Genomic DNA, 14230 nt, shown 5'->3' on the forward strand with positions numbered 1-14230 from the left:
GTTTAAAGAGTATACCTGCCCCTCTGGACCACCAGAGATCAGTGCCTCACACTGATATCAGGGCTTCACTGCTGCCATTAGGTAGCTCCAGATCTGTCATCTCTGCTCCTCTCTGAGGAAACCTGCATTCCTCTGTTCATCCACACACACACACACACACACACACACACACTAATTAAGATAAAAGGTAAGTATTGTAGAAATAAAATTGTATAATTATGATTCATTTGGGTAAAAAAATTGTTTTTGAAACTCTGATTACTTTAGGTTTACTCTGAAGTTAAGTGTCGTACAACAAGAGGTTCAGGAAACAAAAACATGCAGCCTTAAACAGGCTTTTAATGGATGTTTAATCTGCTTAAGTGATTAAAGAAAAAGTATATTCATAAAATCCTTAGTAATATGTTAGAGACATAGTTGATACTGAAAAAATTTTAAAAGGCCAGACTGTCTGCAAATGAAAGATTAGTATTTTTAAAATAATGAGAACCTACATGAGGAATATGTCTTAAAGCAGCAGTTCTCACCAGGACCATGGGATTCTGAAGGTGTTCTGTGGGCTCCAGGTAGAATAGAGGTTTGTGTAGACTCTGTACAGGGAGAAAAGGTTAAATGGCTGAGACTGTACCTGCCAGTTCTGTCTGCAAGTACTTTCATGTCTTACCATTGGACAGAAAGTTTAATGTCATTTGAAGATAATTAAAGGTGTACAATTTTGAGAAGATACTGTATAATTTTTTTCAGGCATACTTGCTTTCCTTAATAGTTGGTGTACTCAGGCTTTTGAGCTATATAGTTAATGCCTGTTGCTTATTTACTGGGCCGGGCTCATCTGATAGGTCCTCAAGGAATTAAATCAGGCCAGGTTGGGGCTTTGGCAACTTTATTGAAAGTAATAGGTCTTTTTCTAAAAAATATAATGGCAGTTTCCAAGGTCAATTTGTAGTTGCCAGGATACAATGTTTGCAAGTTACACAAAATACACAAGATTAAATGTCTAAGACTAACTGTGTTGTCAACTGTCCGTGCTTCCTTGATTTCCATGGGAACATGCAGAGAAACACAAGGAGGCCTGCATGCTTCACTGCTTGAGGGAATACATGATTTTCTCAGGAACTGGAAGTACATTGTGCCTCAGGAGCCATGGATTCTAATCTGAAAAACCTATGACGCATGCCTCTGAAGGCACCAACTCCGTGATTCCTCCTTGCAAGTTACATTTCCAGTGTTTTCACTTGGTCAGGACAGCTTTAGTTGTAAGAAACTGAAAATTTCCCTTCAAACTGGCTTTATTCATCTCTGAAAGAGTTCAGTCTTTAACTCACTGGTTTCATCGTGGTCACTGTACAGGAATAGTCACTTCTCCTTTACTACAGAGTGATTTGCACAGTCAGGTTCTTTTTTAGCTGCTCCAGGGAGAGAGAGTGAATGAATTCCTTTTTTCATGCAAATGTAAAGCTTTTCCTTAGGCTGATTAGTGTCAGCTAGCCATTCCGATGGATCTAGTACCCAAAGCTGTGCAGAATGTTGGATGGATGAAGTTAGTTGTAATCACATGACCTCATACCCACCACGGATTGTCTGCTGCGGTGCACATGATGATGTACTGTGTGCACGGATTGTCTGCTGCGGTGCACATGATGATGTGCTGTGTGCTAAGCGCTGTCTGTTACTGTCAGGCTTTCTCCATTGAGGAAGGTCATGACTTAATAAAAGGTTGTCTCATTGCAGACTGTCACAAATGAACTTGTTAACTTGTCATTTGAAGGGGCTGATTTAGCCAGAGTTTGATGCTGACACTGGAGACAGACAACCACTGAGCCATAGGGGAACACAGTTTTAGTTGAATTAGGATGAAGGACTGGGAAATGCATGCTTTCTAGGTTTCAGAAGTATCTTAAAGAAGGGATATGCAATTTTTGTAATGTTTCTTTTCCATGCTGGTATTCAATTCTATTAAAATGGTTTTATATGTAAGAATATAAGGATTATGAAGGAATCCATTACTGACTCTTGTCTTTGGTTCTTGGTCAAGTTCCAGGAATGATGTATTACTGGTCACTCTTGTGTGCTGACATTGTAGAGCACACTGGCTTACAGCCCTGGCTGTTACTCTAGCTCTTGTTTGTTCTTCCTTTTCTTGGTCTTTCCTCTGCCCACTCCATTGCAAATTCTGTAGCTCTCCAACAAGTTCAATCACTTTTTTGCCCAGCCTTGCTTCTGCTGGAGCTAATGATGCTTCCTTCTTATGTCTCTAAAATCATTTCGACACAATAGACTGAATAGTCTTTTAAGATTATGTCTTGGCCTTGCTTAAAATTATCCTCCCTCCCTTCCTGTAGCTTAAATACCACTTACAATAGAAACCAGACTTTTAACAATAGTCCTCAAAGTCCTGACCTGCTATTGTCTCTTTTTAAAATGGACCAAGTTCCTTCATACATTTAAGCCTTGACATTTACATTTTTCTCTGCCCAAAGCAGTGTTTGAGTGACCGAGGGTCTTCCCGTAGCCATTCCTGCGTACAGTTTCTCGGGTCTTCTCTCAAAGCAAGATATTCCTGTTGAGGCTTTCATTGCCTGTTAACTTACAGTCCTGCCGCCCTCACTGCAGTCAAACTGAGCCATGCAGCCCTTCTGCAGACTGCGTCCCTGAGGGAGCCGAAGCTAGAGAGAAGACACCTGTGTGTGCTGCATTCCTAAAGCTTTAGATTTGTCTAAGGTTCTCCTAGTGACTAGTTTCAGTCTTCTAAGTGTCCACCTTTTAGGTTTAATGTAACAACTTCACTTCTACATTTGAGTTTCAGTAATTGAATTTTTGGTCTAAAACCATGCTTGACTGACCCTCAGATGGTCATACACCCGGTTACAGTCTTATAGGTCTAGACAAAGATACTGGGCAAGATTCATTGCCAGACCTACTAGGGGAGTACTTGTCCTTTGACTTCATCTGCTTGCTTAGTAATGAGAATCATTCCTTGATTAGCAGTAAGATGTTCTATAATTAGTCAAAAATACACTTGTTACAAACTTGCCTTACAGCTGGAAAGTTGATCTGGAAATAGTCTAATAGACCCGTTGCTGTGATAAAACACCACGACCAAACACAGCTTGGAAAGGCGACGGTTTGTTTGGCTCCATGTCCAGACCACAGTCCGTCATGAATGGAAGTCAGGGCAGGAATCAAGAGGCAGGAGCTGACGCAGAGGTTGTGGAGGAGTGCTACCTACAGCCTTATTCCATAGCTTGCTCAGTTTGCTTTCTTATCACACCCAGCCCAGGGGTGGCACCTGCTTAAGTGAGCCGAGCCTTCCACATCAATTAAAAAAAAACAAAAAGCCCCATAGACATGCCTGCAAGCCATAACTAACCAAACATAGCTGTACTGTGATTAAATGTTAATTTTGTAGAACGTAACTTTTTGAAAGATGAGAAGATTTATTCTTTTTATATTACTGTCTACAATATGGCAAAAACCATTTGTGTGTGTGTGTGTGTGTGTGTGTGTGTGTGTCTCTTTTCCTCTGGCTAAAGTAAACTTCCTAAGAGCAAGCACAGAATCTTAATTCAGAGCACAAGAATGAGGTAGGAGCTGGAGCCAGAGCTCAGTGGGAGCATGTGTGTGGCGTGCACGCACTCTGGACTCCGTCATCGGCACTTAGTGTTGTACGTGTGTATATGATACTTTTGTGTGATTGAGTAATCAAATGCGTGAAATGGCTTCCTGAAAACAGAGTCTAGATAGTCAGGGCGCTGATAGACATGCTGAGAGGGTTGCAGAGCCTTTCCAGGCTCGAATCCTGGTGAGAATGGAAACAGCAGAGGCCCAGAAGCTGGATCTGGGAACCCCTAGGCTCAAGCTAATTAAATGCAGAAGGTCACATTTTGGCAGTGGCAGGTGTTGGGGTAAGGCTATGAAGGTAGGAGAGGAGCTTGTTGGGAAGAAGGTGTGTGTGTGTAAAGCTCCTGTTGAAGTTGTAAAAACTCAGCATTGGGCTTGACCTCTCGGGGAGTGTGTAAACTTGGGAGCAGTTGGAAGAGCAGCAACAGGGAGTCAGGAGTCTGTGAAAGTGCTTCCAACGGGGTTTGAACATAGGCTTTATAAATAACCTATAATTAAAATTAAGATCAGCTTTTAAAACAGGAACGGCTTGTTTGAGGCAGGAATTAGGTCAGGATGGTTATTGAAATTGTTAAAGGAAAATAGATGGGCTTTACTGACTACATGGGGAGAACATTTTCTGAGACAAAAAAAGAAAAAAAAAAAGAGAGGATTGTTTGTCTTAGGGATTTCTTGCTGTGATGAAACACCATGACCAGAGGAAGTTGGGAAGGAAAGGGTTTATTTGCTTTACACTGCCAGGTCACAGCATCACTAAAGGAAGCCAGGACTGGAACTCAAGCAATTCAGGAGCTGATGCAAAGGCCATGGAAAGATGTTACTTACTGGCTTGCTTCCCCTGGCTTGCTCAGCTTTCTTATAACCCAGGTCTACCAGCCCAGGGATGGCACCACCCACAATGGGCTGGGCCCTCCCCTTGATCACTAGTTGAGAAAATGCTCATGGAGGCATTTGCCCAACTGAGGCTCCTCTCTCTGTAATAACTCCATCTGTGTCAAGTTGACACAAAAAAATCAGCCAGTACAATGGGTATATTTGGGCTTGGGAGAGATGGCTCAGCTAAAAGTATTTCCTGTTTTTGCAGAGGACCTGAGTTTTGTTCCTAACACTCATGTTGTATGGCTCACAACCACCTGTAACTCCAGCTCCAAGGGATCTGATGCCCCCTGCTGGCCTTCATGCCTACCCTTCACAGTCACATTTACACATACACATAAATTAAAACAAACAAAACCTCATTTAGACGAGATGAGCATGTTTAAAAGATTTGGCCAGAGCAGGCCCAAAGCAGCCATTCTTTGCTAAGAGAAGCTCTTGCTGGTGAGTTCTCCTGTGAGGACAGGTGTAGAGGCTGCTGTGTGCTACAGGGGAAGGGCTGGTTGGAGTGTGTCCTCTGTAACCAGGATGGTTTGTGTAGTCCAAGTGCCTCAGTCTGTAGAGAGGACAAGGGAGTGAAGAGGGTAGGAACCTTTGTTAAGAGTCCTCTGCTAGGGTAGAGAAATCAGAAGGACCTAAGTAAGGCACACAAACAAAGACGTTGTGTTAAAAAGATCAATGTCAAAAGAGACCCAACCTACTGATTATAAGTCATCTGTTGATAGAGGACTTTTCTAATAGAGGCAGGGGAGGTAGCTCCATTCTCTCAGCAAGAGGGATGCCATTCAGGCATGAGGAGCTGAGTTCTGGTTCCAGCAACCACAGGAAAAGCTGGCAAAGCAGCGTGGCGAGCAATCCCAGCTCTGAGAAGGTGGAAACAGGAGAATTCCTACAGCTCACTGGCCAGCTGACCTTGCCACGTTGGTAACTTTGGGGTCAGTGAGAAACCTTGTGTCAAAAAATAAAATAGAAAACAATTAAGGAAAACATTTGATGTCTATCTCTAATCTCTACACATCTACATCTTATATGAACACTCATGCCTCACACATAATCATAACACACACACACACAAGATTCACACTTACCATGCACACTCATGATTCACCCTAATACACACTCATGATACATCCACACATACTCATGACTTATCTACACACACTCCTGACACACTCATACACTTATATGGCTCATCTATACATACTTATGACTCACACTCATGACACATGCACACACTCATGACACACTCATATACACTTGTGGCTCATCCACATACATGACTCACACATGCACATGTGGTTTGCATGTACAGGTTTCCTTACACATGCATACAAAGAGTTGTGTATATACTTGGCACAATAAAATAAAATAGAGGAAGTAATGTGTTTTTAATAAATGTGAACAGTGTGCAGTGTGTAACATTAGGTTCACACATGACAAATTTTAGAATGTTTTTATTGGCAGAAATGAAGTTCCATAGCCAATAAACACTCCAGTCCCTGTCAAATGACCATCCTGTCTTTTCTTTGGCTTTGTTTGTATCTCCTAGATGTTTAGGTGTCTTGTAGGAACAGAGTCACATAGTATTTGTATTTCTCTACATCATTTCTTTCATTCAGCATATTTTTTCACGGTTCTACTTCAGAATTGTTACTTCAGAGCCAGTGAGATGGCTCAGCAGATAAAGTGGATTCCATGTAAGCTGATGACCTAAGTCCTGTCCCCAGCTCCACCCACGAAACGGTGAAAGGAGCAAACTGACACCGTCCTCTAACCACACGTCACCACGGCACACGTGCAGCCCCCACTTCATTACACATGATGATAATATTTAAATTTTCATTGAAATTGGTACCGTGTGTGCTCTTGTGTTCCTTGTCAATCAAAACACTGGTATAGAGTTAATCAAAAAGTTTACTTTTTAGAGGATGGGTTGGGTGCTTCCTTCTCTACCATATTTACTTTATACCATTTTCAAATTTATGCATTTTACATACTTTAATGTGAACTTTATAGGAATAAATACACAAGAATATAGCTGGTAACTGGCTCCACGTGGTGGCACATACCTTTACTTCCAGCACGTGGGAGTCAGAGGCAGCTGGATCTTTATGAGTTTGAGGCCAGCCCAGTCTAAAGAGTGAGTTCTAGGACAGCCAGGGTTGTACAAAGAAATCCTGTATGGAAGACCCCCTGCCCAAAATTATATCTGGCAAAAATTAAGGAAAGGAATTAAACAAGGTTGGTCAAGTGTTTTTCCTTACTCTTTGTTTGGATGATATTACTAATCTCTGTGACTTATTGCTGCTTTTTCTTCATCTCTCTTTTTTTAAATAGACTATTTGGATTGCATAAGAAAGTCATTAATATGGTACACAACTTACTGTCCAGTCACGACTCCGACCCACGGTACTCTGACCCTCAGATAAAGGCTCGGGTGGCGATGTTGTACCTTCCTCTGATTGGTATTATCATGGAAACTGTCCCTCAGCTGTATGATTTTACAGGTAATAGAATTAACAGAGTTTTCAAAGCTTGTTATCTAAAAGTTGTAGAAAATGTTTTTAAGGTTAGCATATATTAAGGAACTAGATCCTGGGGCTGGAGAGAGGCTCAGTGGTTAAATGCACTGCTGCTCTTGCAGAGGTCTGCAGTCCGATTTCCAGTACTCACGTGGTGGCTCACAGCCAGTGACTGCAGGTCTAGGGGCTCCTCCCCTTCACTCTTCTGCCTTCTGTGGTACCAGGCGTGTTCAAGGTTCACATGCAGATGCAGGCAAAACACACATACATAGAAAAATGTGAAAATAATTTTTATGTTATTTCTAAAATGCAGCCCTATCAAAATAAATTGTAAATAACCATACTTAACAATGCTGTTAAAAAGTTCTAAGTATTTGAGGAGATTCACTATAAGATTCCCTTAAGGAGATTTTAGGATGAATTTTAAATTATGAGTGTATAGCAGTTTGTACCTACCTTTTAGAAAATATAAATATGTTTATATGCATGTGTACTATGCTTATTAAGAGAGAATAGTTCTTGACTTCTGTCTACTGCCCTTATCACCAGTTTAATTCATAGAGGTGTGTCGAATTAATGTTCTCCTGCATATCAAGAATTGTGTTTATTCCAAGTTAGCATCTTGAGACTACGCTGTTCCTTAAAAACTAGAACCTACAAAGTTTTGTTCATCTTATTTTGACTATTTAGAAGATAATTAAATCACCTGGGGATCCATCCCATATGCAGCCACTAAACCCATGCACTATTGCTGATGCCAAGAAGTGCTTACTGGCAGGAACCAGATAGGGATGCCTCCTTAGAGGCTCTGCCAGAGTCATACTGATACAGAGGAGGATGGTTGTATCTCAGACTGAATATGGGGACCCCAGTGAAGGAGCTAGAGAAGGGACTGAAGGAGCTGAAAGGGTCTGCAACCCCATGGGAAGAACAAAATTATCAACTAACCAAACCCACCACAGCTCCCAGGGACTAAAACACCAACCAATGAGTTCGCATGGAAAGACCCATGGCTCAAGGTACGTATGCAGCAGAGGACAGCAGTGTCTGGCATCAATGACAGGAGAGGCCTTTGGTCCAGCGAAGGCCTATTTTCCCAGTGTAGGGAAATGCCCAGGTGCTGAGGTGGGAGAGGGTGGTTGGGAGAGGGAGCACCTTCATGGAGGCAATGGGAGGGGAGGGGGCATGGGACTGGAGGAAAGGGGATAGCATCTGAAATGTAAATACAGAGAATATATAATTAGAAAAAAAGAAAGTACTTAAAGGTACAGTTTGGATTATAACAATATTTAACTAGCAATTAGCCTGATAAAGTAGTTCCAGTTTAATGAAATCAAAAACATTTCCTGGATACATGGTAATGTTAGGGAATAAAGGAGACTGGTGAAGTCTAACCTCCCTGGGTTTGGATCACTGAATTGTTTCCTGAATGAAGGCAGAAAAGTTCATGCAGTTAGATCTCTCTTTGTAACTACTCAGTTCAGCTTTCCAATAGAAAGTACAACAGTAGAACTGAGTTAGTGTTTTAATGCTTAAAAAGAAATGAATCTTGATAAAACGTTGATAGTGTCTTAAAACATATGGTTTAAACTGAAAAAAGTTTTAAGGTTTGCTACCATTTGAAAAAAACAAGATACATAGTTTAAAAATTATATGATGAATGATAAAATATAGATAAAAGACTTGAAAAGCTATTTCTACCATAGTGTATCTAAATCTATTATGAAAAAATAAAATTGATTTTAAAAATAGACACAGTATGTATACTTGGCAGCAAAAGACATAAATAAATATAAATGCAGCATTAAAACAACAGCATCAATTAGTTCTGACTCATACTGTACTATATGTGTATTACCATAGTAACAATACAGCTGTCTCCTGTGGCTATTACAGTGAGCTAATGTGTCTAAAGTATCTAATGTACTATGCGCTAATCGCCTCTGCTTAGGATGTTCTTACTGTTTCAGTGTCTGTAAGGCTGCCACTCAGCCAGAGGAGTAGGAGTTGAGTCTGGGAGAGTAAAAATCACCTGTGTTGTCCAAGAGTCAGCTGGATGTGTGAGGTGATGTCTCTCTCTTAAAGAGAGCAGGAAAGGAGGGACACTAGGCAAGGAGTGCATGCCTGACAACTGTTCGCTGACCTGAAGTTTTCTTCCTTTCCCTTCAGAAACACACAGTCAACGAGGAAGGCCAATCTGTACAGCCCCTGACGACTATGAGAGCGAGAATGGAAGCATGATAAGCCAGACGGTAGCCATGGCAATTGCAGGAACCTCTGTCCCTCAGCTAACAAGACCTGGCAGTTTTCTCCTCACATCAACGGTAAAGTGAACCTCTTATAAAAATTGGAGGTTTTGTTTTATTTCTATAGACTACCAGATATATGCAAAGAGGTCCAGTGCTAAGGTTGTTGTATTATCCGGTGCAGAGGTATTCTGCATTCTGTGAAAAATATAAACATTGCCAGAATAGTATGTGCCACGGACAAAGTTTTTTGAAAACTGTTATCCTTGAGGCATACAGGATGCAAACTTGTGTTTTGTCATTCAGAACTTTATAAAACACGTTTTTCAGCTGTAAACATTCAATGGAAAAAGGACAGCCTCTTTAACAAATGGTGTTGGTCCAACTGGTACTCAGCATGCAGAAGAATGAAAATAGACTCTTTCTTATCTCCTTGTAAAAAGCTCAGGAGCAAGTAGATCAAAGGTCTCCACACTCCACATTAAACCAGGCACACTGAAACTATTAGAAGAGAAAGTGGGGAAAAGCTTAGAACACATAGGCACAGGAGAATATTTCCTGAACAGAACACCAATGGCTTAGGCTCTAAGATCAAGGATTGATAAATGGGACTTAATGAGATTGCAAAGTTTCTGTAAGGTTAAGAACACAGTCAAGAAAACAAAATGGCAGCCAACAGATTGGGAAAAGATCTTTACCAACCCCACCTCTATATAGAGGCCTAATATCCAAGGTATACAAAGAACTCAAGAAGTTAGACACCAGAGAATCAAACAACCCTATTAAAAAATGGGGTACAGAGCTAAACAAAAAGTTCTCAATTGAGTAATATCGAATAGCGGAGAAGCTTCTAAGGAAGTTCTTGACATCCTTAGCCATCAGGGAAATGCAAATCAAAATAACCCTGAGATTCCACCTCACACCAGTCAGAATGGCCAAGATCCAAAACTCAGATGACAGCAGATGCTGGTGAAGATGCGGAGAAAGAGGAACACTTCTCTACTGTTGGTGGGGTTGTAAACTGATACAACCACTCTGGAAATCAGTCTGGTGGTTCCTCATAAAATTGGACATAGTACTACCTGAAGACCCAGCCTTCCCACTCCTGGGCATATATCCCAGAGACGCTCCAACATACAACAAAGACACATGCACTACAACGTTCATAACAGCCAGAAGCTGGATGAACCCAGATGTCCTTCAGTAGATGAATGGATACAAAAATTGTGGTACATTTACACAATGGAGTACTACTCAGCTATCAGAAACAATGTCTTTATGACATTCTTAAGAAAATGGATACGTCTAGAGAATATCATCCTGAGTGAGGTAATCTTGTAACAAAAGAACAGACATAATATGCAGTCACTGATAATTGGTTACTAACCCCTGAAATCTCTGAACACTCCAGAAACAACTCACAGACTATGTGAAGTTCAAGAAAACCAAAGGCCAAAAAAAAAAAAAAAAAGAAAGAAAGAAAAAGAAAAACCATGATGCTTAATCTTTATACAACTCTGACTATTTCCAGGTGACATCCTGTTTTACAGCTACTTTATGCTCATTGTAACTAGTAAGATTTTAAGGCAATCAAACCTTTAAAAAAAATCAAGTACTGACAAAAATGTAATCATATACTTTTATGCAAAAATGCTTAAAATCTGTACATTTATCTTTGTTTTTTAAAATAAAGTTGTTCAATTAAAAAAATAAATAAAACACCTTTTTTCTTCTTTTTTTCCTTACAACTTATTTTTTTTAACAAAGAGATACATGTACAGATTTTTAAAAGCATTTGGCATAAAACTATATGAATATATTTTTGTCAGTACTTGATTTGTTTTAAAGGTTTGATACTATACATTGAAATCTTACTAGTTACCATAAGCATAAAGTACATGTAAAACAAAATGAAACATGGAAATAGTCAAAGTTTTCTTGGTGTGTATAGATTAAACATAATGATTTTTAACTACCAAAAATTGCCACAAGGCTATCTTCTTAGCTCTTGAGTTATTAATGATTTATGGTCTAGGTGTACCCCACTCTGTGTGGGTGCTATACACTTGTTGGGTTTTTTTGTTGTTGTTGTTTTTTGTTTTTGCTTATTTTTGTTTTTGTCTGTTTTTTTCCTAAGAAGGACTGAGGCTTCCACTTTTTGCCCCCCCCCTTTTTTTTTTTGAGTTTCATGATCTGTGAGTTGTTTCTTGGGTATTCAGAACTTTCTGGGGCTAGTATCCAATTATCAGTAACTGCATATTATGTCTGTTCTTGTGTGACTGGGTTACCTCACTCAGGATGATAGTCTCTTAATGCATCCATTTTCCTAGGAATTTCATAAATTCATTGTTTCTAATAGTTGAGTAGCACTCCATTGTGTAAATATACCACAGTTTCTGTATCCATTCATCTGTTGAAGGACATCTGGTTCTTTCCAGCTTCTGACTATTATAAATACATTGCTGTGAACATGGTGGAACATGTGTCCTTATATGCTGGAGCATCTCTGGGGAATATGCCCAGAAGTGGAATAACTGGGTCTTCAGGTAGTATGTCCAATTTTCTGAGGAAGAGTAATTGTACCAGCTTACAACCCCACTAACAGTGGAGGAGTATTCCTCTGGAGCATCTGCTGTCATTTGATTGATCTTAGCCATTCTGACTGGTGTGAGGTGGAATCTCAGGGTTGTTTTGATTTGCATTTCCCTGATGACTAGGGATATTGAGCACTTCCTTAGATGCTTCTCAGCCATTCGATATTCCTCATTGAGAATTCTTTGTTTAGTCCTGTATCCCATATTTAAAAGGATTGTTTGTTTCTCTTGAGCCTTAACTTATTGAGTTCTTTGTATATATTGGATATTAGACCTCTATCAGATGTGGGATTGGTGAAGATCTTTTCCCACTTTGTTGACTGCTGTTCTCTTTTCTTGACAGTGTCCTTAGGCGCACAGAAACTTTGCAATCTCATTAAGTCCCATTTATCAATCCTTGATCTTAGAGCACAAGCCATTGGTGTTCTGTTCAGGAAATTTTCTCCTGTGCCTATGTGTTCTAAGCTTTTCCCTACATTCTCTTCTAATAGTTTCAGTGTATCTGGTTTAATGTGGATCTTTGATTCACTTGCACTTGAACTTTTTACAAGGAGATAAGAAAGGGTCTATTTTCATTCTTCTGCATGCTGAGTGCCAGTTGAGCCAGCACCATTTGTTGAAGAGGCTGTCCTTTTTCCATTGAATGTTTTCAGCTCCTTTGTCAAAATCCATATGTGAGAAAGTTCATTTCTGGATCTTCTGTTCTGTTCAATTGATCTACCTGCCTATCTCTGTACCAGTACCATTCAGTTTTAAACACAATTGCTTTGTAATATAGCTTGAGGTCAAGGATGGTGATTCCTGCAGAAGTTTTCTTGTTGTTGAGGATGGATTTCGCTATTCTAGGTTTTATTTGTCATTCCAGATGAAATTGCACATTGCTCTTTCCAACTCTATGAAGAGTTGAGTTGGAATTTTGCTGGGGATTGCATTGAATCTGTAGATTGCTTTTGGTAAGATGGCCATTTTTACAATGTTGATCCTTCCAATCCTTGAGCATGGGAGATATTTCCATCTTCTGAGATCTTTCTCGATTTCTTTCTTCAGGGGTTTGAAGTTCTTGTCATACAGGTCCTTCACTTGCTTAGTTAGAGTTACACCAAGGTATTTCATATTGTATGTGACTCTTGTGAAGGGTATCTTTTCCCTAATTTCTTTCTCCACATGTTTGTCCTTTGAGTAGAGGAAGGCTACTGATTTGTTTGAGATAACTTTTTATCCAGCCATTTTGCTGAAGTTGTTTATCAGCTGTAAAAATTCTCTGGTGGAATTTTTGGGGTCACTTAAATTACTATCATGTCATCTGAATATAGTGATATTTTGCCTTCTTTCTTTTCGATTTGTATCCTTTTGATTTCCTTTTGCTGTCTAATTGCTCTGGCCAGGACTTCCAGTACTATGTTGAATAGGTAGGGGGAGAGTGGGCAGCCTTGTCTAGTCCCTGAATTAGTGGGATTGCTTCAAGTTTCTTACCAGTTAGTTTGATGTTAGCTATTGGTTTGCTGTATATTGATTTTATTATGTTTAGGTATGGGCCTTTGATTCCTGCTCTTTCCAAGACTTTTAACATGAAGGGATGTTGAATTTTGTCAAATGCTTTCTCAGCATTTAGTGAGATGACCATGTGGTTTTTTTTCTTTGAGTTTATTTATATGGTGGATTATGTTGATGGATTTCCATATATTAAATCATCCCTGCATCTCAGGGATGTAGTAAATGATCGTTTTGATGTGTTCTTGGATTCTGTTTGCAAAAATTTTATTGAGTTTTTATTGAGTTGCATCAATGTCCATAAGTGAGATTGGTCTGAAGTTCTCTTTCCTGGTAGGATCTTTGTGTGGTGTAGGAATGACAGTTATTGTGGCGTCGAAGAATGATTTGGGTAGTGTTCCATCTGACTCTATTTTGTGGAATAGTTTGGAGAGTATTGGTATTAGGTCATCAATAAATATCTGATAGAATTCTGCACTGAACCCATCTGGTCCTGGGCTTTTTTTTGGTTGGGAGGCTTTTGATGACTGCTTCTATTTCTTTAGGTGTTATGGGATTGTTTAGGTGGTTTACCTGGTCCTGGTTTAACTTTAGTATTTGGTATCTGTCTTGAAATTTATCCATTTTCTCCAGATTTTCCAGCTTTGTTGAGTATAAGCTTTTATAGTAGGATCTGATGATTTCTTGAATTTCCTCAGTTTCAGTTGTTATGTCTCCACTTTCATTTCTGATTTTGTTAATTTGGATACTCTCTCTTTGCCCTCTAGTTAGTCTGGCTAAGAGTTGATCAATCTTCTTAATTTTCTCAAAGAACCAGCTTCTGGTTTTGTTGATTTTTTTGGAATGGTTCTTTTTGTTTCTACTTGGTTAATTTCTGCTC

The 14230-nt window shown here is 39.7% G+C and overlaps 1 protein-coding gene across 4 annotated transcripts in view; it reads left to right on the top strand.

Moving 5' to 3' along the window:
- DOCK7 (dedicator of cytokinesis 7) overlaps positions 1-14230 on the top strand; it is a 174791-nt gene that overhangs the window by 113169 nt on the left and 47392 nt on the right. For all 4 annotated transcript variants that reach the window (XM_080921575.1, XM_080921576.1, XM_080921577.1 and 1 more), the window contains 2 exons: positions 6835-7004; positions 9189-9343. In XM_080921575.1, coding sequence (XP_080777701.1) covers positions 6835-7004; positions 9189-9343 — 325 coding nt within the window. The remainder of the gene's footprint in view (positions 1-6834; positions 7005-9188; positions 9344-14230) is intronic.

Source organism: Micromys minutus (assembly GCF_963924665.1).
Source record: "Micromys minutus genome assembly, chromosome: 9".
Taxonomy (NCBI): Eukaryota; Metazoa; Chordata; class Mammalia; order Rodentia; family Muridae; genus Micromys; species Micromys minutus.